General features: G+C 38.3%; 1 protein-coding gene across 2 annotated transcripts in view; it reads right to left on the bottom strand.

Moving 5' to 3' along the window:
• The window catches only part of kcnh5b (potassium voltage-gated channel, subfamily H (eag-related), member 5b), a 317,576-nt gene that overhangs the window by 165,215 nt on the left and 128,015 nt on the right, over positions 1 to 24,346 (bottom strand). For both annotated transcript variants that reach the window (XM_043697222.1, XM_043697223.1), the window contains exon 7: positions 5,532 to 5,961. In XM_043697222.1, the coding sequence (XP_043553157.1) occupies positions 5,532 to 5,961 (430 nt within the window). The remainder of the gene's footprint in view (positions 1 to 5,531; positions 5,962 to 24,346) is intronic.

Below are 24,346 nucleotides of genomic sequence, written 5' to 3'. Positions count from 1 at the left end.
GACTTTGTCTATTTATCCTATCCATGCCCCTCATAATTTTGTAAACTTCTATAAGGTCACCCCTCAGCCTCCGACGCTCCAGGGAAAACAGCCCCAGCCTGTTCATCCTCTCCCTATAGCTCAAATCCTCCAATCCTGGCAACATCCTTGTAAATCTTTTCTGAACCCTTTCAAGTTTCACAACATCTTTCCGATAGGAAGGAGACCAGAATTGCACGCAATATTCCAACAGTGGCCTAACCAATGTCCTGTACAGCCGCAACTATCTCAACTGCAGCAAAGTATTAATGCTCATAGGTTTCTTCCATGCCACTCATAGTTTCTGCCAACATAGAGCCAGTGACTTTCTGACTTTCTCAGCTCTCCAGGATTTCTTCTGAGCCCTGATTACACAGAACTTGGCTTCTCATTGGGTTCCCAAGACACAGAATCTGTGAAATCTCTGACTAAGTGCCCTTTCGTCTCTGCTTGTCTCCTTTGAACACCATTTGAGAGATATATTGAAAACCTGGCAATTAGCCCTGCCCTACCGTTGGGCAGAGTTGAATATTTCCACCTAACACCTCTTGGAACTCAGTGTAACCTGAAAGTTCCATTTCAGAGATCAGTATAACTGGATGTAAAGGAAATGGATTCCAGCAATGTCTCCCTAATCACACAAACCAGAACTCTTGTGATTTTGAATATTTCTATCAGATGTCCTGTCAGGTTTTTCTCCTGTAAGGAAAGCAGTGCTAACTTCTCCAATTTATCTTCATAAACGAAGTCTCTCAGCCTTGCAATGATTCTCATGAATCTTGCCTATACTCTCTCTAATGCAGTCACATTTTCATCAAGTACAATGCTCAGAAGTGCCTGTGATGCTCCAGCTGAGGTTAAACTAGTTTCTTATACAAGTTCAACATAACTCACTTTGTCTTTTATTATTAATAAAGATTGGAATACTACATATATGGTTTTTTTAAAAATCATTCTCTTAACTTGTCCTGCCACCTTTAATGTCTTCTGCATATTTACACCCTGGTTTAATACTCTCTCTGTTCTAAGCGAGGGTCACCAGACCCAAAATGTTAACTCTGATTTCTCTAGACAAATGCTGCCAGACCTACTGAGCTTTTCCAGCAACTTCTGTTTTTGTTTAATGTTCTCCCTATCAGAATGATTCATATCAGACTTCACTGTATTTGACTTTATTTGCCACCTGTCTGTCCATTCCAGCAACTTGTCCATTTACATTTAAAACACTACACTTTCCTCAGCTAATAATGCTACCAAATCGTGCATCATCCATAAATTTTGAAACTGTGCCCTGGACATCGAGGTCTACTTCATTACTATTTATCAAGAAAAGCAAGGTTCCCAACACTGAATGGACAGTGGTGTCACCACGCTGGCACTGAGGTGACACTTTGATAAAGCTTCCTCCAATCTGAAGAACATGTTTTAAGTGTTACCAGCTGTTTCCTGTCACTCAAGCACAGAAACAGATTAAGCAAGAGCAAGTAAGAGCAAGAGTAGGCTATCTGGCCTTTTGAGCTCGCTCTGCCATTCAATATGATTATCGCTGATCATCTAACTCAGTACTCCATTCCTGAATTTTTTTGCCATATTCCTTGATCCTTTTAGCCCTAAGAATTATATCTAATTCCTTCTTGAAAACATTCAATGTTTTGGCCTTATCCATTTCTTTTGGCTGAGAATTGCACAGATTCACCAATCTCTGGGTTTAGAAATTTCTCCTCATCTCAGTCCTAAATGGCCCACCCCATATCTTTAAACCCCTGGTTACGGACTTCTGGTCATTGGGAACACCCTTTCTGCAGTTAATTTGTCTATTTCTGTTAGAATTTTCTCGGTTTCCCTGAGTTTTCCCCCGGCCTTCTTCTAAACTCCATTGAATATAGTCTTAAGTGGCCCAAATACAATTCTGTATCCATGTTTCTAATGTCCCTGTCATTCCAGGATCTTTTGGAGGTCTATATGGGCGGCACGGTGGCACAGTGGTGGGCGGCACGGTGGCACAGTGGTTAGCACTGCTGCCTTACAGCGCCAGAGACCTGGGTTCAATTCCCAACTCAGGCGACCGGCTGTGTGGAGTTTGCACATTCTCCCCGTGTCTGCGTGGGTTTCCTCCGGGTGCTCCGGTTTCCTCCCACAGTCCAAAGATGTGCAGGTCAGGTGAATTGGCCATGCTAAATTGCCCGTAGTGTTAGGTAAAAGGGGTAAATGTAGGGGAATGGGTGGGTTGCGCTTCGGCGGGTCGGTGTGGACTTGTTGGGCCGAAGGGCCTGTTTCCACACTGTAAGTAATCTAATCTAATCTAATCTAATCTAATCTAATCTAATATGCACCACATCAACAGTACTGCCCTTATTAACTCACTCTATTCCCCCATCTCCACCAAATTTTCCCTTAAGAAATCTATGTTGGCTTTGCTTAATTAACCCATAATTGTCAATGTGATTATTAATTTTGTCCCAAATTATTGTTTCTAGATGATCAGTAATTCCAATCAGGCCACCAAAATTCTTGAGCCCCACAGAATGAGTGCCTCTAGTACATCCTTTCAATTCACTGCTCTTTCTACTTCTTCCTATAAGAACCCTGGAAAATACATAAAAATTTGACATGAATAGAAGGACATTTTAACTTTTCCGCAACATCCCAAAATATTTTACAGTCAATTAATTTTTGAAGGGTAGCAACTGTTTTTATGGAGTACTTCAACCATTCTCAAAAAGACAAACATGTGTCTGACAGATTGCTGTATTGACTGTTCTATTATGAACAATTCAGTGGAAGACAAACTATTTCATGAAAATAATTATTTCCTGATGCATTTCATAAGAATTGACCATAGTCATTTAATCCCCCAGGAATTTAAAAAACCATGATCTTTGAATCATAATAAACAAGCTGGACCATAAGTAAAGACAGACATAGGAGTTCGCATATAATATTATTTTATCAAGCACATATTATTCTAACACTGCAAATTCAAGAATGCCTTAAACGCCATCTATTCAGGAGATACTGAGTGGCAGGGTGTGGAGGAGAAGCTGCGGCATCATTTATACTCACAAGTAATACTCTCATTCAGAAAGTTCTCGTTCAAATTCTATTTCAGCAAATTGAGAGCAGAGAGTAAGACATCCCTAGAGTGTTGAAGGAGTGCTGAATTGTTGTTACCCTTCAAAGGAGATATTATACCAGTTTTTCTTCTCCTAATGGAGACAGGAATGGGATCAGGAAAGTAAAGCAGTTAGGACCGTTGATTGGAAACTTTAATTTTTTGTCCCTTTCCAATGCTGCATTATGCTTGTGTGGATGTTCTGCAGACAGAGTAGATTATGTGTGAATCCTGTCTGCACATCTTTTGAGGTTGGGGTCACCATTGCAAGAACCACCAAAATTTACATTTCCTTCCCTGCACTATTTTCATGTGCTGGTGCAGTTGGTGAAGCTCTAAACAAAATGGCAGGTTTGAGAATTTGTGACCTTTGAAGAAGGTCTACTGAGGAGTCTGCGAAATTCATACAGTTACATGTTATATATTTTGACACATTTAGTACAGTACCATATTCTGTAATGGAATACAGATGTGTTTATAATAGTGATTGATCTTAGGGTTCTGTTCTGAAAAGGTAAGTTGACCATCATATTCACCACCATTATCTAATGGATGAAATGCATTGCAGTACTTTTCCTATTAGAGAATGTAACATAATGCATTTAAAACTATAGAAACATTATGCTGGGGAATTCTCACCCCATGTCTGAATTGAGATTAAATTTCCAAAGTTTTTTAGCTTTGTAAAAATAATGGTCCTTCTGTTGGACTACAAAAAATCTCTAAACATTTGCCCACTCTACTGATTGATAAGCAATATTACAAAACAGAAGAGATCATCACTTATAAATTAGAAAAGCCATCTGATGTTTCAATTTCAATTGTCTGCATTGTTGACATTTTCCAGATTTTGCTTCAATAGATGGGACTATAGTGAACGCTTGTAAATTTCAAAAGACACAAAAATGCTCATCTCAACAAGAAGGCTGCATTTAAATCTTGATTGACAGTTTTAAGAGGTTGTTGTAGAAGTATCTGTTTTTGATGCTGTAAGTGAATAAGTTTTTTTATGACAGGTGGACCGTTTTATGCAATTTTTATGAGTTTTATGGAGGTGAGTTTTTCCCCAGTTAAATTCACTCTCATCTTTAAATATTTTATTCAGGATGATGTTGTACCTAAATATAAGTTTAAAAGTATACGGTAAAGAAATGGAATTATATAAACTCTATGTTCTAGAATCACCTTAAAACATTTATTGCTTAGCAATTCAAATTAGAAATGGTAACAGTCATATAACAAATATCAAAACCCAAACAGGAATTGTTGGAAAAACTCAGCAAATCTGGCAGCATCTATGGAGAGAAATCAGAGTTAACGTTTGAGTCCGGTGACCCTTCTTCAGAACTCCAAACATATTTTCATTTGCTGTGCTTCTGAAATCAGCCATGTCAGTATACACTTGTATGTTCAATAGTACTAATTATTTAATTATGTTTCTATTTATTATAAATGTTTTAACACATTTTACCAATATTGCTCATATTTGTAAGAATTACTGCGTGAAATAAGATTATGTAAAATAGATAATTGTTTAACAATATTTTGATAACATTGAGTATTTTATATTTTAGTAATGATCCAGAATTTACTGAAAAACTATGGCATTTGAATGATATACATATTTATTGGTAAGGAAATCAGAAGGCAAATGATATTGAAGAGATACCCTGCGAAGTGGAAATGGTCCCCAAGTTATGACTTGGCAGTAGGCTTCACAAAAAATATCATCATTGCTTTTGACTTTCTTATGATTATTGAAAAGTTTTTGCTTTGGAAATCAACTAACTACTAAATTTACTACATGAAGTTATAATCAGTATATATACTCTTGTAACTATGTTATAACTGTTAATAATTGCACATCAATCTTTCTTGCCCGGGAAATGACCAATTATGAATCAAAAACCTAATTCCTTCAGTGGTGAATTGTTCTGGCAGATTTTGGAAATCTAAATTTTTAAAAATTGACTTTTATTTCTTTCCCTTTCCATTCGTTTTTCCTCTCAATTTTTCTTTTTGTGCCTGATCTGACATTTAACTCATCCCTTCTAACTCATACTCTTTCTCAATTTTTCCTTTGGTTATTTCTCAAACCTTTAAATTCATTTTTTAAGGTAAGACATTATTTTCCCCATTGTTCACTCAAATTGCAGACGCTCTGCTGTACTCACCACACTGTTGTCAGTTCACAAATTCAGCAACTTTGTGGTCAACTTGTTAAATCCTAATTATGCATAATTAAGTCCGACTAACAGATCTGATCCAGATCTGATCCGACTGATCCAGATGAGATGTACTCTTCATCTGGATCAATGCAACATCTTAGGATGGATACCATAATCTTAAAAAAAAACTGACAACCATTTTATATTGGTAATTAAAAAATGCATGTACTTACAGCCAACCATCATCATAGCCACAGAAAATATCTTCTCCCCATCTGTGGTAGGAGCAATGTTGCCAAATCCTATTGTGGTAAGGCTGGTCATGGTAAAATAAAGGGAAGATATGTACAATGAATCTTTTGTGGGTCCCCCTTCCCACTGTCCGGTGCCACTGGCATTGAAATGGTAGGGTGTTCCAATACTTAGACCCAGTTGATAGAGCCAGCTGTCTGTTTTTATTCTGTTGGTGACTTCATCAATGACCTCGTAATCCCCGATACTGTACCAAATGCAGGCAAGCCAATGAGCCACTAATCCAAAAACGCACACCAGCAGCACCAGCACGGCAGCACCATATTCGAGATAATGGTCCAGCTTCCTGGCAACACGGCCAAGTCTTAAAAGGCGCACAACCTTCAGGGAGCTGAACAGGCTGCTGATACCCTGAAATCAACAGATATTGAGTAATGTTACTTTGAAACAGGAGAAAAAAAGCTGCACTTACTTTTCAAGACAAAAACAGAGAGTAATCAAGAGCTATGGGAACATATTTGAGAAATGAGACTGAGAGGATAGCTGCAGTGAAGATTGGGCACAGATGGAATGACTACATTGGCCTTTGGGTGGGCTGGTGATTCAATGATTCCACAAAGTATCTCAATTTTCTTTCACAGAAAATGCAACTCATGAATATGATCCTCTGACAGACCCCAAATCTTGAATGTTGTTTATGGTACAAATATTTATTTGCTCCTGTCACTATGATGTATCATTATTTGCTATTAGAATTGCATTCACAGTATTGTCCAATTAGACCATGAGGTATGGTGTCCTTGACTGAGTGAAGATCATCAAATAAATCAGCAGGATAGATTGCACACCCATAATGGAGCATGTCTCATTTTGAACCCTTCAAGTGAATGATTATAAAATATGCAGGTTTGGATAAAGAACGTCCTGTGCATGGGCAATTATTGATGGCTTTATACGACAGAGAGTAATCAGTTCTAGTTTGTTTTGTATTATGCATATTCCTGAAGTGAAGACTTTCAGATACATTGGGTTTCCTACTTCGGTTAGTGTGTAATCCTGAAGTAATTCAGCTACAATGCACACCAATGTGTTCATCTAATTTAGTCCTAAGAATGAGCAACTCTCACATCTCATGAAATAATTAAAAGAAGATGAGTTGATATAGGCATGATAAGATTTGATCAGCTTTCTCCTATACTGTAAAAGTGCATGGTTTTGTGATTCAATACAACCCTGAACATTTCATAAGATCCTGATAGTGTGATTCAATTAATGTCAAATTAAGTTTCCAAGTACTCAACATCAAGCACTGGATCAATTTCTCCATTAATTCTGATACTTTTATGGATGCATCAACACCAAAGATACTGCCATTCTATAATTGTTGTGTATGCTGACAATTGACCAAAGGAAATCAAATTAACATTGATCTCAAGATTTGTCACAACTGGATAAACTGGGGAATACAAAACAAAGAATGTTTGCTTTCAGTTCTACTGACATTGATTTACTCATTTTTGGGATGTGGATGAGTAGTGCTGATATGGCTGGATTTATTGTCCAGTTTTTTTGCAGACTTTAAGAATTAAACACGTACTGTCAGTAGCATCACATGTAGGTCAGACAGCCAGAACATCTTTAAAGGACATTAATACCTAGTTGGGCTTTTTGCAGCAAATCAGCAATTAACATAGCACCAGACTTGTCAAATTCAATTTCAAAACGTTTTAGTCCAGTCGCATAACCACTGAAGTTCTCTGCCTGTTACGTAGTATGATATCAGCCTAATAAAACAAAATCTGTATAAAAATAAAGAAGTACCAGTGTTGTATGTAGAATTAAATTCAACAAAGTGGCTTGCCACTATGGATATTTTGTATCATTGGTTTTGAGATTAATATTAGGATGTTGATATACTTGATGATTCATACCACAATCTCATGATTTGACCAGATGCAAGTTCCCACATAATCTAACCTGCAAAAAATTGTGTCTTGCTGTGAGCATGCAGGAGTTCTGATTAATATGAGATATCATTCAGAAACCCATGAAGCTAGTTCTGGGAACTAAAATAGGGTATGACCAATGAAGACTGAATCTAAATCCACTAACACACTGCTCACACTGTTAATCTTACACTCCATTTTATTCCACGGTTTATAGTCAGTCATATATTCTTCTTCAATTATCATGCTTCAGGCATTGGACGTGACTGGAATCTCGATGAAGTTAGTGGGATTCTTGATGAATGTGCAGTCAGTGATTTTCATTATAATCCATTCCAGGAAGTAGCAATTTGAACCTTTCATAAACAATGTGGTTTTCATTTATGTGGAGTTACTTTCATATTTTAGGTTTCACTGTAACTTTAATTGTAAGACCTAAGTCAATTACAATTATAGACTAAGTTCTACTAAGTTCTACTAAATCCAGATTGGTAGATATATTCCAGTTACTGATGTTTTCACAAGTTTTATACATTTTATTAAGTTTATGCAGAAATTATACTTAATATGTGGTTTTCAAATTACTTTAGGACACCAGCTCATGCGTCTGGTTAACTTAGCACATTTGCCTTATTCTTTTTTGTCGAGTATGTTTATTTTTCAGTCATCTCACTGTGCTAAATCACTGAGTCATCATTTATTAACACTTGCTAGCCAATACCCACTGTGCATGTTCTGAGACATCTTGAATTCTAATTGGCTTATGAATGCATGGACAGTACATAATCAATCTCAAATTGGCTGAACAGCTTGTGACCAATTCCTAACTGGTTTATTTTTCCTGATTGTTCTTTGCAATGGCAATCTTGTTCCTTTTAAGATAGCTTGATCATTGGAGCTTACTAATTTCATAGCTCTCTACCAGGATAATGTGGCATCTGTAGAACTACTGTCTGTTTACAGTAGTTTTATATTGGCCCAGTCTATAATTGTAATTGACTTGGCTCTTAACTAAATTAAAGTAAAAATTAAAATCTTACAATAAGATTACCTCTAATTTCCAATGGATAGAGTGCCAACCTGTCCAACCTTTCCTTATAAGATAATTTCTCCTCATCCCAGAATCAGTCAAGTGAAACTTTGCAATACTGCTCCAATTCTATCCTTTCTTAAAGAAGGGAACTATAATAAAGGTTCATAATTTTTCACTATTATTTGGGTACTTGGGTCATAGGTAGGGATAATTTGTTTTTGGGTATGTGGTTCTGTGAGGGTAACCATTTTTTTAAGGGCAAAGACTTGTTTTATCTGTGAGTCAGAATAGCATTTCCAACAAAGTAAATAACTTATCAAGCTACTTGACAAAATAACAGCTGAAGAGTTTATGAAGTTGTGCTTTAATGACCCAGAAAGGGAGAGATGGGAAGAGGTCACACCACAAGTAAGTCCAGTTCAGAGAAGAAAAGTGATCCATACCAGAAGGGCAGCTTAGTTTTGGCAGTATCCAGGCAGTTTCCAGAAATGGATTGGGTTCTTAAACTGTTTTAAAAGTCCGAGTAGACAGTGCTGGGGTGTCTTCATATGTTTTCCAGCAACATCGACATTAGCAGAAGGGTGAATTGTTTTCTCTGTTTCACAGAGCTGTAAAAGGCTTGTTTCATTCCACATTTCACCTTTAGCCAAAAGAGGACTCAGATTTGTATACATACCAATGTGAGAAACTCCTGTCATCTTAGTTAGGTACGTGGAGCATACTTTCCATCTGGTATTGTTGAAGACAAAGTCTGATATGCGCCTGATAGCTAGCTAAGAGTGAGCAATTAGATAATATGGTGGAATGTTATAGGGATCTGAGTGATGTGGTTATGGTGAGATTTGTGAAAGAATCAAATGAGAAGTCCAGCAAGATCTATCGCAATATTGTTCCACCTTTTATGCTTTTGCTGAGTGGAGAGGTGATTCCCTCACTAAGCAACAGTAAGATGCCAGTTAAGGGATATAATTGTTCGTTAAATACCTTATTAATACCACACCTCACCCCATTAACAATCAGCAACCACCTGCATGCTGTGGCTGTGTCCTAGAGAGGGTGTTTAGGTGGGATATGACTAAGAACAGGTAAACTGCATGGCCTTGTGGTTACATAGCAACAAGGGTGAAAGATGGAGTTGTATGTGTGAGGGATTGCCAGCCAACCTGGCTATGTGCCATGAGCAGCATGGCATGGCTTTGTGATTACTGTGCTGTAATGTTGCCAGTAAGGGATAAGTAATACTAGATTGTCTGGGTGCACCGCAGCTTTTCAAAGATGGCACAGGCACTAGTGATGTAGGCCTTTCAGCGTCTATCCAATGAGTAGCAAATTGTTCTAGGAATAGTGTGTGGTAAGATGGAGGTGGAATGGATGTGAGGGTTTCCATAATGGTGTGATGGACAGCTAGTGAGGCACATTTGGTAAGATATGACGAGCCATCTTACTGATCTCACGGCAAGAAGCCCTCTAAAAAATACTTCTAATGTGCAATTCGCCAAAAAAAGGTAACATTGAACCCATAGGCTAGAATTTTAGCAGCTTTTTGGCAACAGGATAGCAGAGGTGGAGGTTGGCAAAGTGGCACAGAAAAGAATCATGGGGTCAGGAAAAGATGACATTTTGGTATCTTCCTTGGGCATATCACTTTGCCAATTGTGAGAAAGCTAACAGATCAGCCAATTTAGTGGCCAATTAAGAACCAGTTGTAAAGTCAATAGGATTTTGCCCCAATGTTTCCCTCTCCCCATTCCCTGGAATCCCACATTGGGACCTGCAGCATGTCTATGTCATCACCTAACCCTCTTCGCTGGTTCCTGGCCAGTGAGGCACCCGCTCCATGCAGTCAATGCTTCAGCTCTACCTGGTATTACATCTGAAGTTGCTGCTGCGCTGCAGTCTCTAATTGAGCCAGCAGATTTGGGATCAGGTTGCTGACTTGAATTGGAATAATCTGGCTTAATTGGTTGCTGCAGGAAATGTGCCTTCTCGGGGTCCACTGACAACCTAAGGAGGATCCTCTATCACTAACACAGTGGCAGAACTTCAATAGAAACCTACGTGTTTAGTGCAACTCTGAACCACAGGGAGGGAATAAATTCAAAGCCACTGATATATGGTTTTGACTAAAGATTTGAAAGGATCACATATGATTTCAAACATGGTTAAAAATAATCAAATTCTGAATTATTTTCTGATACTGTTAAAAATAAAGAATTATTGACTCACAGAACATTGAATATTATATGTAGTCCTTATTAGTTAAAGTCACTAATATTTTCAAATACATTTTCCAATTTGTTGAGTTCTGTAAACTTCACTATTTCGTGAAAATTCTTCTGGGACTTAAGGCTTAAGGAACATGCAAACTGGGAAGTGGGGTGTCCTACATAGACCTTTAAAAGGTTGTAGTTAAATGTGTATTTTTCTTTCTCAATGCTTTCTGCCCTTACTGCATTCCGCTCCCACAGTGCAAAGATATAGTAATCTTCAAAACTTCAAACAGAATGAAGTCTAACTCTTGGTGACAGCATTTTTAAAGGTGATTGGAAGTCATATCATCATAGAGTCATATGGCATGGATACAGACCTGTTATTAGAAGTTATATTTGGAAACTGTTATTATGTGCTTGAATTGCAATATTAGTCGGTAACTGGATGAAAATGTCAAAAGTACCCTCCATGTCTGACGAGAAAAGAAACTATGAAGTTGTCAAGTACAAAATCCGTGACATTGCATTAAAAAGTGCACAAACCAGTAAACTGACTACAGAATTTTCCTCTTGGTAAACAGTAAACTAAGGCAGGTAATGATGGTCATATCTTGAAAAGATTGAATTAGCATGTTTGGAATCTGCATTGAATGCAGGATCTGTCAAGATCTTTTCTTGTACTATTAAGCTTGTAGCAGTCTTTACTGCGGCTAAAGCATGGACTCCCAGAAATCGGAATTTTATTGTATCTTGATTATAATTGACAGCATGTAGAACAGTCAGCATATTTGCCTAGAGAAAGAAGTGGTGAAATAAGTTATTGTAACTTTGCTGTCAAACTATTTTACATTAATGCATTTTTCTAACCATGTGAAATAATCTTGTCGCCACAAGCAACCAATGCCCTTGTGCACTCATGCTGACTCTACAATAAATAACTCAAAGATAAGTTCAGAGACAAGAAACACATAGCACTTTAGCACATAGCTTTGAATCTAACAGTCATGTATGCTAAGTAACATCAGATCAGCGCACAATCCCTGAAGTATTTAATAATGATGATGGCAAGGAGCTTTTCAATATCTGTCTCTGATAATCTTGGCTTTATCCCATTAGTCTTCTACTCTTGATTAACTGAGTTATTGAATTTTTCAACCTCAGATCCTTACTAAATTACTTAAGTAATTTAAATTAATCACATGAATTGCAAAAAACCAGGTTCCTTAAAAATGATTTTCCAGTGGGAAAGTAAGTAGGCTGCTGTTTTATAAAATTCTCTGAACACCATTTCTCCTTTGAAATAGAAAAACAGAAGGCAAGTAATTCTCTCAGATTTGGAAAATTATTTCATGATACTTTCTGCTGCATGTTGTTATTAGTACATTTTGGGTGGAATTTAATGCCTCTTCCAGAAGCAGGTTTGGAGATCCTGCTGCCTTTCCTACCTTTTGCATTGCTACAGGGTATAAAAAAAAACCCACTTTAAGGGTTTCATTCCACTATCACTAGTATTTAACCCGTAGCCTCTCCTTACTGGGAAATCCAGTGGATGAACCTGCCGGCAGAAATGGATGGACCCAGAGTTAGATCCCCTTGATTCTTCAAATTCCCAGAATGTTGCCCGTATGATCCTACCCCATATCACCCATACTCTTGAGGTGAGTGCAATGTTGGCCACACTGCAGTACAGGCAGTTTCCGCCACTCTCAGTGGCACTGCAGGTACAAAAGACCCACTGGCCTCTTCTGAGATCTCAGAGACAGGACACCTTCCAACTGGATTTGCGGAGAGGAACTCCCTTCACATAAACTGGGAAAGCCAACAATGATCAGGTTAGTAATGTAAAACCGAGAACTGTGGATGCTGGAAATCTGAAGCGAAGACAGAAATTGCTGGAGAAACTCAGCATGTCGATCAGCATCTGTGGGGAGAGAGCAAAGTTGACATTTCCGGTCCAGAGATCCTTCATCAGCATATCAGTTCTGAAGAAAAATCATTGGACCCGAAATTACTGACTCTATTTTCTCTCTGCAGGCGCTGACAGACCTGCTGAGTTTCTCCAGCAATTTGTGTTTTTTTACTGATCGGGTCAGTGCTTGAGTGGAATTAAATTTGAACAGGCCTCCCAGATGTGGCCACTGCAAGAGATGAGGTTAGTTTTCTAGCCTCCATCCCAGTTTTAATTCTGCTCATTGCTTTCACAAAACTGAGACCACAAATTAAGGTTTATGTTTCTCCTAAAGTATGATAGATGCAATTATTGACAATGCCCTTAAGATGGAAAATAATATTTAACCAGGGCAAACATACATCCGAGCGTATGAGCAAGAATAAGGATAGGCCACTCAGTTTTTCGAGCCTACTCCGCCCTTCAATAGCATCATAGCTGATCTGATATTAATGTGAACACTACATTCCTGTATATCCCTGACAATCAAAAATCGGTATGCCTTAACCTTAAAAATATTTAAAGATTCTGCATCCTCTGCCTTTTGAGACAGAGTAATCCGAAGACTCTCAACCCTCTAAGAGAAATAATGTTTCCTCATCTCTGTCTTAAATCCGTGACCCTTATCTTTAATCTACAACCTCTGGTTCTAGATTCTCTTGAGAAACATACTTTCAACTTCCCCGAAAAGATCTTATATGTTTCAATTAAGTCACCTCTGACTCTTTTAACTCCAGACAACACCAACCTAGTCTTCCTATCCTTTCCTCATAAAGCTTTCTGTTAAAGAAGCAAATTATAAGAAAATCCTTTTGTTTCATTGGTTTCCTTTATGCTATGGCTAAATACAAAATGTTCTCATAAGAATCAAATGTTTTCATACAATCTAATCAAGCTAAAACATGAGCAAAATCATATGATTTTGTAGCTTGTAAATGTTTTCACAGGCCATAATAGCAGACTACAATAATGTTAGAAATAATTGCTTTATTTTCTAAGGTGAGAACAGATACATTACCAATTTATTTTGAGTTACTTGCATTCCATCTGCCAGCTAACACATCCAGCAGTTTCACTATAAATAAAAATCCACAACTTGTTCCATAAGCTCGACATCTGTCTGCTAAAATGACTTTAAATTATTGCAAATCATTAGTGGTAAGTAAACTGCTTTATCGATGACAGCAGAACCATTTTAAAAAGTGTTGAGCAATTTGGTGTATTATATTTGATTTTCTATGTCTATCAAACAGTACTTGAGGCTGACTAGCTTTTGAATGTTCCAGTGAACTGGTAAAAAATTATATTTACAAACGTTTACATTCTTTCACTCAAAATACTGGACATCAGCAATATGTACATTATAGGGCTCTGTATGAATTATGGAGTGCCCATGGAAAAGAACTACTTGTCAAATTTAAACATTTAATTCATTCTAAGTCCATTGTGTAATTGATGCAACAGTGGAAATAAAGTTTTTTGACAGAGTAATAGTCTAATATTAATCCTAATGTAATGAACATGCTTCAAAATCCTTAGTCGGTGGGGAGGATATGAAAACTTTAATTTCTTAATAAGGTGGAATCAATGGAAGTCACTTCAAATAATGCTGAAACAAGCCATCAACTTAATGTCTGCTAATTAATTTTAAAGCAAAATCAATCAAAATCAGCATGGACAAAATAACTCACCAATGCCTGAAGTCTGAAAGTTTTTATGTCAGGGATCAGGAAATATGGTAAATACTAAACTTAATTAGATGCTGCAGGGGAAAAAATTTCAAAATCTGAAGAAGCCTAAATTTAACAAAATAAAAACATTACCATCTATAAATGATAATTCATGTATAAAGATGATAATTCTGGGCAACAAAAGTTTTATTGCTTTAAACCTGAAATCTAAATTTAGATTTTTCTTTCTCTAACAAAGATATTTTAACATATAAAAATCTCATTGAATGTTTTCACATTTGAGCCAGTTTATTATATCAAGAACTCAGGTAATCTTGCAGATTGTAAAATAAAATTTAATTTACATGGAAAATTCCAATGGTTGCTTTCAGTTCCATGGATAATGCTAGGTCAGACACCATCTTCCTCTTCTTGACCTTAACGTGAAGTTACAGGATGTATAATGGAAGGTAAGATAGAACAATCATGAGAGAATGGAATGTTTTAGAATCATAGAATCCTTACAGTGCTGATAGAGGCCATTCAGCCTATCTGATCTGCACCATCCCTCCGTACAGCATCCCATCCTATCCCCAAATTTTACCATGGCTAATCCACCTAACCTGCAATTCCCTGGATACTATGGGGCAATTTAGGGTTGCCAATCTACATAGCCTGCACATCTTTGGATGTTGGCAGTTTGAGCCAGCTAAGGAAAGATTGGAAAGGGAAGGCAGATTGAAAACAACTCTGGGAAAATGTTAAACTGCTATGGATATGAGTGGGAGATACACCAGAAGAGAGGCAGGTGAAATCAAGATACCAGGGCTTGAATGGGCAAAACAGAAACACAGGAAACAGGAGGGGTAGGTTCTTGGAGAGATAGAGAACATGGAAACAATAGCAAAGGGAAATCAGAAGCTCCAAGTGACCAGGAAAGGGAAAATCACTTGTGCTACGATTTTTAGATAAGTTTCAAAATTGTAAAAATCTCTAGATACTTTGTAGAAATTACAACCAATGAGGTAAGATTATTCTAGGTAGGACATTTTATGCCATGATAAAGACTATATGAAGTAAGAGTTTCTAAGGAGAAAGTACTAACATTTTTTAGGAATATCATTTATTTTATTCTAATGACTTTAGGCCTACAGCTTCTAAGGGACACGGATGTACTTAAACTAATTATGCAAGTTGAAAAATTGCATTTCCAGCTAAGACTCTGCTTTCCTAGGTCAGGCCATTTAGGAACAGCTCAGAGGTTGGTTCAGTCCTGTCCATTCCACATCCAATCACCTCCCCCCTCCAACCCTGTTTGTAACAAAGTGACTTTGGGACGCCCTCAATAATGAACCTCACTGAATACCTTGCCCCTTTGTAGAAGAACAAAGACAGAGGTGCACAGAAACACAGACGCAGTATGGGCTCAATGGTACAACTTTGAGGGGAGTGCAGGAGCAAAATGGTCTTGGAGTTCATGTGCATGATTCTCTGCAGGTGACCAGGCAAGTTGAAGTTGTTAAGATGACTTGCAGGATACTTGGGTTTATAAATATAGACAGAGAGTATATAAGCAAGGAAGTGATATTACTCCTTGCCAAATCATTGTTGAGACCATATTTGGAAGAATGTGGTCTGGGCACCTTACATAAGGAAGGATGTTAAGGTCATGGAGAGAGTTCAAAGGAGTTTATAGAATAACATCAGGATTGAAGGATTTTAGATACAAGGAAAGATTAATAAAATTGGACTTATTCTCCTTAAAGTAGAGAAGCTTATGAGGTGACCTTATTGAGGTGTTCAAACTTATGAACAAGTTTGACAGAATAAAAAAGGATATTTGGTTTTCAATAGTTGGTCTATCAGTAACTAGGAGTCACAATTTCAAGACTATCAGCAAGAGAGCTAGGAGTCAGCAGCATCACATCCACAAATATTCACTCCCATCACCAATGATGATCGGTAGCAGCAGTGTGTACTATCTACAAGATGCACTGCAGAAATTCATCAAATCTCCTCAGACAGCATACTCTAAATTCATGACCTCTACTACAATGCAGAGTGACAAGAGCTGAAGATACCACCACCTGAAAGTTCCCCTCCAAACAACTCACCATCCTGACTTGGAAATATGGCGCCATTCCTTCAGTGTCGCTGGATGAAAATTCTCGAATTCCTACCACATTAGCATTGTATCTACATCAATGGACTGCAGTGATTCAAGATGGCAGCTCATCACCAGATTCTCAAGGACAACTAGGGTTGGGCAATATATACTGGTCCAGCCAGCAACTCCAACATCAGAGGAATGAATTATATATTTAAAACATCAGCATTTGATGGCTCTAACACTGTATTCTGAACTCTGTTCTGCTACCTGATGCACTTTTGTACGGTATGATCTGCCTGTGTAGCACGCAAAACAATACTTTTCACTGTACCTTGGTATATGTGACAACAATAAATCAAATCAAATCAAAAACATACAATTATATGACTCAGGAACCAAAGTAAGCTCTTCACCCCCAGGACTTATTGCACCATTCAAGAAAGTAAAGGTTGTTCTGTAACTGTTTTAATTTCCACATTTACCCTGATAGCCTTTGATTCCACTGCCGAACAGGTATTTATCTACCTTCATCTTAAGAATGTTCAATGACCGTGTCTAGTCAGAGTTCCAAAGCTGCACAACCCACTGAGCAAAAAAATATGCTCATCAACTCTGTCCAGAAGTTGACCTCTAGATTTGAAACGGTGTCCCCTAGCTCTGGACTGACCCACAAGAGGAAACATCCTTTCTAAATTGGCCTCATCAAGGTCAGTCAAGATCTTATATACCAAGTAATGCCTCACTCTACTAAACTCCAGTGAAAACAAGCCCTCTTTGTCCAACCTTTCTCATTAGACAATCCACTCATTCCAGTTATCAATCCAGTAAACCTCCTCTGAACTGCATTTACATACTTTCTTAATAAACAAACCAAAACTGCACATTTGATATGTGGTTTCATCAATGCTCTTTCTCACTTAAGCATAATATACTTACTTTTAGGTTTAGGTCCACTTGTAATACAAGGAAGCATCAGCTTAACTTCCTTAGTTACTTGCTATACCAGCATGCTTATTTTTCTGACTAACGCACTAAACACTTTGGAATTCTATAGTCATTCTCCATTCTTCCGGCCAAAAAGAATAATTTAATATTTTCCTGCATTATACCTCATCTGTAAGACTTTTGCCTGTTAATGAATTTATTTATGTCCATCTGCAAACTCGTTATGTCTTTACAACATACTTTCCAACTTAGTTTTGTGTCATCTGCAAATTTAGCTACCATACCTTTGCTCCCCTCATCTACATTATTGAATCAAGTTGTAATAAGCTGAGGCTGCAGGAATAGACACTTGCAGGAACCTAATAAAAGCAAATTACTGCAGATGCTGGAATCTGAAACCAAAAGAGAAAATGCTGGAAAATCTCAGCAAATCTGGCAGCATCTGTACGGAGACAAAAGAGCTGACGTTTCGAATCTAACTGACCCTTTGTCAAAGCTTCGACAAAGGGTCAGTTATACTCGAAACGTCAGCTCTTTTCTCTCCTTAAAGATGCTGCCAGACCTGCTGAGATTTTCCAGCATTTTCTCCTTGCAGGAACGTGTTCATCTCATCCTGCCAATCAGATAAAGAATCTTTTATGCACAGTCTCTGTTTTCGGTCAGCCTTCTATCCATGCCAATATGTTACAACCTATACCCTGATTTCCCACACTGTAAAATATCCGACCAGCAGTCCTGCTCCTCAACTTTGTGCAATTTCAAGCTTTTTCTTTAAGTTTGATGCTATTCTCAAGTTCTCGCATTAAACACAGGCCCTTCCCACAGCACTTTTCTTTATATTATCAAAAATTCATTTAAATGTCTGTCACTGCATCTCTATGTATCTATCCTCTAGCCTAGTATTGCGGGTCACTTCAACTGGTTCAGCTTTCATGCCCACATTGGGATGCCTTTAAATCTGAGATAACGATGCCTAACACAACCTGCTCTCTCTTCAGTTGCGCTAAGAAACTCTCTCAAAAGCAGTCTATGAATTCCTCATCCATGTTATAAATGCCAAAGTGAATTTTTTTCAGTTCATATGTAGATAAAAATCACTCACGATTACATGTCCCTTTATCACAAGCATCCAATATTTTTTCTTGTACACTTTGCTTTACTGCTAGGAGGCCTGTAGCCCACTCCCACTAGTACCTTTTCCCCCTACTATTCACTTCTACTCAAACAAATTTCATATGCTGATCTCTTAAAGCAAGGTCATCTCTAAATACTATAGCAATGTCATCCTTAGTTAATATTGTGACCTTAACCTACTTTCCTATGCCCTTCATTATTCAGCACCTAATCCTTGGCCAACATGAATCATGTATCCATAATGGCTATCAATTCATATTTTATTATTTAAATGTGTGCTATCAATGAGTTTACTTTATTATTAATGTTATGGATTCAGAAATTGTTGTTTTGTCTTCTTGGTACCCTTGTAACATTTCATTTTAACTGTTAGTATGCTCTTGGAGATATTCTCTCTGTCCTTTCCCACTACTTTCTGACTTTCATTTCCATATTGCTGCTTGGTTCTCCTGCCTTTGCTCCTAACACTTGATTTACTACATCTAGCCATAATCCCTCATTGTTACTGTTCAGTTTAAAGCCTTCCCTACTTTCCTATTTATATAGCTTGCTTGAATATTGGTCTCCGCATGATTCAGGGAAAGACTGTACCCCTGGTACTTAGGAGTCAGATCTTTAGTGCCTGACCTGTCAGGAATGAAATTTGGATGCACTTCCACACAGCATAGTTTTGGAACTGTGTTCTGCAAATGGCAACTGATGCCTGACCAATTGTTCATTTTATATTTGAGATATATAACATGAAGGCAATGGGACAAAGGTCAGTATATGGGATAAAGCCCAGATCAATCACATCTTGTTGACTGGCAGCTGCCGTGAGGTAAATCCCTTCTCTACAAGGGACAGCCAAGCATCCATTTAGTGCCCTGATTGGTACTCTTGTCTAACATTCTGCATAAAACATAGGATATAGAAACGTACAACACAGAACAGGCCCTTTGGCCCACAATGTTGTGCCAAGGTTTAATCCTAATGTAAAAAAAAACTTAACCTACACATCCCTCAACTCACTGCTATCCATGTGCATATCCAGCAGTCGCTTAAATGTCCCTAATGACTCTGCTATCACCACCACCACTGGCAACGCATCTCATGCATTCACAAATCTCTGCATAAAAAACCTTCCTCCGACGTCCCCTCTATATCTTTCTCCTAACATCTTAAAACTATGACCCCGCGTGCCAGTCAATCCTGCCCTGGGGAAAAGTCTCTGGCTATTGACTCTATCCATTCCTCTCATTATCTTGTATACCTCGATCAGGTCACCTCTCTTCCTCCTTCTCTCCAGAGAGAAAAGTCCAAGCTTATTCAACCTTTCTTCATAAGGCAAGCCCTCCAGTCCAGGCAGCATCCTGGTAAACCTTCTTTGCACCCTCTCCAAAGCCTCTGTATCTTTCCTATAGTAGGACAACCAGAACTGGACACAATATTCCAAGTGTGGTCTCACCACGGACTCGTAGAGCTGTAGCAAAACCTAGAGACTCTTAAACTTGATCCCCCTTTTAATGAAAGCCAAAATGCTTTCTTAACAACTCTATCCACTTGGGTGGCAACTTTGAGGGATCTATGTACTTGCATACCCAGATCCCTCTGTTCCAACACACTGCCAAGAATCCTGTCTTTAATCCTATATTCAGCATTCGAGTTCTACCTTTCAAAATGCATCACTTTGCATTTATCCAGGTTGAACTCCATCTGCCATTTCTCAGCCCAGCTCTGAATCCTGTCCATGTAGCGCTGCAGCCTGCAATAACCCTCGATACTATCGAAGGCACATCCAACCTTTGTGTCATCTGCAAATTAACTAACCCACCCCTCAACCTCCTCATCCATGTTATTTATAAAAACAAAGAGCAGAGGCCCAAGAACAGAGCCCTACAGGACCCTACTCAACACTGACCTCCAGGCAGAATACTTTCCATAGGTAGTCTGAATAAATATATGAATTAACTGAATATGAAAATAAATGTTATGTAAATAACATCATAGAGACTTGAACCTGCTAGAGGTTTGTCTCAGGTAATTACAAAAGCAGGAGATTTTGTTTTTAATTTAACTTGCTTTTCATAATCAACCTGTTCAATTATGTCATTACACACCTCTGGAGCAAGTGGGGCTTGAACCCAGGTCTTTTAATTCAGGGGTAGGGAAACTACCACTGCACCACAAGGGGATCCTCATAGGAAAGTTAGACAGATGGACTGCTATAGACTCTACCTGAGATTAATTCAATGTCACTGACTTCAACAGGTTTGAACACTGCTAGGGTGCATAACAGTCAAGCGTGCAATTCCTCTATTTGTGCTCTAACCATTGAACAAGCCTCATGACAGTTAATACTAGAAAAACACATGATTAATTTCCTTCTTTAAGAAGGCATTCATCTATTAAAATGGTAGATTGGGAAATTTCTTGTGAAAACTTTACTAATAGTGCACAGCTTAGTTTCACGTATAAAACTCTGTTATTACACAGGTCAAAAGTTGTCAATTTTATTATTGAGGCCAGCATTGTCTTAGTAATTAAGGTTTCGGAAATCTTGAAAAATGAAATCTGGGTTTCTGTCAAACATTATTATATATTCATACAGTGTACATCAATGGCCATTACAGTGAAAAATGGCTTTGTTTGCAGCAGGAATTGTAATAGTCTCCTGGAAGATTCTGCTTGTTGCACGGGTGTTCAGGTAGTGCCATCATGTCAATGTCTGAATCTTATCACTTGTGTCAGCCGGCTGCTGAGAGTTACAGTCAGTGCACTAACCTTTATCTGCTCCTGTGATTCAATCACATAGCTCCTGACAACACCACTCACTGTGAGTCCTACACCTGCAAAACCATGACTTGAAAAATATTCATATCATGTTTTTCAGTATCCTATTATCCTTTTTAACATTTGCCTTTTACTTTTGATAGGCAGTAGAATAGGACTACCTCTCAAAACCAATCAATCATTTAGAATAAAGATCTGATTGAGGTTGCACTAGTTGTTGCACCTATAATCCATAATTTAGAAACTGATAAATATGAAGACTTTCCATTGCTCACCTTTCAGCTGGTACTGCAGATTATTAAAAAACACAATGCAATCTAAATAAAATACAATAGATCTCCTTTGTGGGCAAGAAAAGGAAAACAGCAGGCTGTAGCTTAGATTTTCCACTCCGGCTGCACATTTACTCCTGAATGATTGGAAACAAAAGCAAAGCTCAGCAGAAATGTGATAATTTTCACCTTCACCACTTGGACATTAGTAATTTTATACAATTTTAATTTTCATGGATGAGGAGCAATACCCATATGATGTAAATTTTCTATGGTCAGCTTATCAACATAATTACTCATAGCTCCGAGAGTCATTTTGAACCTCAATCTGCAAAGCAATAACCTGAGAGAAGGAAGCAACTGAAAACTTGCAATTCAGCTTCAGTTTGAAGGAACTGTGGAGATCTGAAAGCAAGTGACGGGATAGAGTCTGGAAATTTTTCAAACGTTTAAAATGGCTCAAAAAAAATGGCACTTTTATTAAGATAGAAAAAGGTGACAATGAAAGTAAATCTAATTCAAAAATAAGAAGCAGGATCTGTGACTCACTCCTAACTCTCTTTTTAAAAGCTGCTGAACAGAGCTGGCATAATCTCCACAGGTAGTTTTGTGGCACATCAAGAATCATAGGGTCATATATTTGTACAATTTGCACTTTCTCCTAATTCTCCTGCTCCTCAGATGCTGCCTGACCTGCTGTGCTTTTCCAGCATCACACTCTCAACATATATTTGTACAGCATGGAAACAGACCATTTGCTCCAACCAGTCCACACTGACCATATTCCCAAACCAAACTAGTCCCTGTGGCCTGCATTTGGCCCATATCTCTCCAAACCTTTCAAATTCATGTACCTATCCAAATATCTTTTAAAGGTTGTGAATGTACCTGTATCCACCACTTCTGCTGGCAGTTCATTCCACATACAAACCACTGTCTGTGTAAAAACATTTCCCCCAACTCCTTTTTAAATCTTTATTTCACTTTAAAATGATGTCTGCTGGTCTTGAACTCCCCTGCCCTAGGGAAAAACTATCTACCTATTATCATCTTATCTCTGCCCCTCCTGGCTATATAAACCTCTATAAGGTCATCCATCAACCTCCTATGCTCAAGTGAAAAAGGTCTCAGTCTGTACAGCCTACCTTTATAACCGAAACCTTCCATTCCTGGCACTGTTCTGGTAAATCTTTCCTGAACTATCTGCAGCTTAATAATTATTCCTATAATAGTGCATCCAGACTGTATACAGTACTCCAGAAGAGGCCTAACCAACATCCTGTACGACCTCAATGTGACAAAGGTCTGAGCAATGAAGGCAAGCATGCTAAATGCCTTCGTAACCACCTTGTCTACATGTGAGGCAAATTTCAAAGAATTATGTACTTGAACCACTAGGTCTCTCTGTTCTACAACATTACCCAGAACTTTACCATTAATTGCATAAGTACTGCCTTTGTTTGTTTTACCAAAATGAAATACTTCCGATTTATCCAAATTAAACTCCACCTGCCACTCCTCAGCCCATTGACTCAACTGATCAAGATCTCTTTGTAATCTTTGATAACCTTCCTCACTGTCCACTATATTACCAAGTTTAATCCCATCTGCAAACTTACTAACCACATCTCCTAAATTCTCATCAACATACTTCATATAAATGACAAACAAAAGTGGATCCGATACCAAGCTCTGTGGAACACCACTGGTCACAGGCCACCAGTTCGAAAACGCGACTCTCTACCACCACTCTCTGTCTGCTACTGTCAAGCCAATTTTGTATCCAATTGGCAAGCTCTCCCTGAATCCCATGTGAGCTAACTTTACTAATTAGCCTGCCTTGCGGAACCTTGTCAAAGGTTTTACTAAAGTCCATGTGAACAACGTCTACTGCTCTACTCTCATCAATCTTATTGATTACTTCCTCAAAAAGCTCAAGTTTTTGGGACACTATTTCCCTCGCACAAAGCCATGCTGACTATGCCTAATCAGTCCTTGACCCTCCAAATGCATGTAAATCCTATCTATCACAGCTAAACAGTGTTGTCTCTAATAGAGTAAAACTTAAGATGCATGATAGCTGGAGTGCCTGCAGCAGATGACGCAACTCTGCACCTTGCTAACTACCCCGTGTATTCACAGACATTGACACGAAGGTGTGGGAGGGCCATTGAGTGTGGTCAGTGACATTTTACAAATGCTGTCAGTCAGACAATGCTGACAAATGCTTTCCTGGCTCTAAGCTTTCATGAAGTATCACACAAAGCAACGTGCTTTGAGAAAGCATAGAAGTATCACAGTCTGTCAGACCGTCACATATAGTTTCATGAAAGTCTCCCCTAAAGCAGCATCTCTTGCAAAATGCGGTCTCTGCAAGTACTGTACTTGCTTTCTGACAACATAATGAGTCCTCTAGCTGAAGCACAGGTTGGATGGTAACAGTGGATCAGTACTCAGCACTTTTGATCATTCTGAAATCATTCTGTGTCTTCCGATGTCCGAAATCATTATATATTGATTGATGCCCATGGAAACACCTCTTTTAGTTTTGGAATGGTCAGAAAAAAGGCAGCAGCAGAAGCATACCTGAAAGAAATTACCTGAAAGATTCCCAAGCGCTTAAATGGGGCAGGAATAAAAAAGACCAGGACTATTTTGCAGAGGTGTGCTGAAAGTTTCAGTCAATCCTGTCAGTGATCTTTGACTGAACTTCCTATATTCAGCCAATTCCCAAACAATATTGTCATATAGCATCA

This window comes from Chiloscyllium plagiosum, chromosome 10 (genome assembly GCF_004010195.1).
Source record: "Chiloscyllium plagiosum isolate BGI_BamShark_2017 chromosome 10, ASM401019v2, whole genome shotgun sequence".
Taxonomy (NCBI): Eukaryota; Metazoa; Chordata; class Chondrichthyes; order Orectolobiformes; family Hemiscylliidae; genus Chiloscyllium; species Chiloscyllium plagiosum.
The sequence above is the reverse complement of the archived record's forward strand: the minus strand, read 5'-3'. Positions and strand labels throughout refer to the sequence as shown.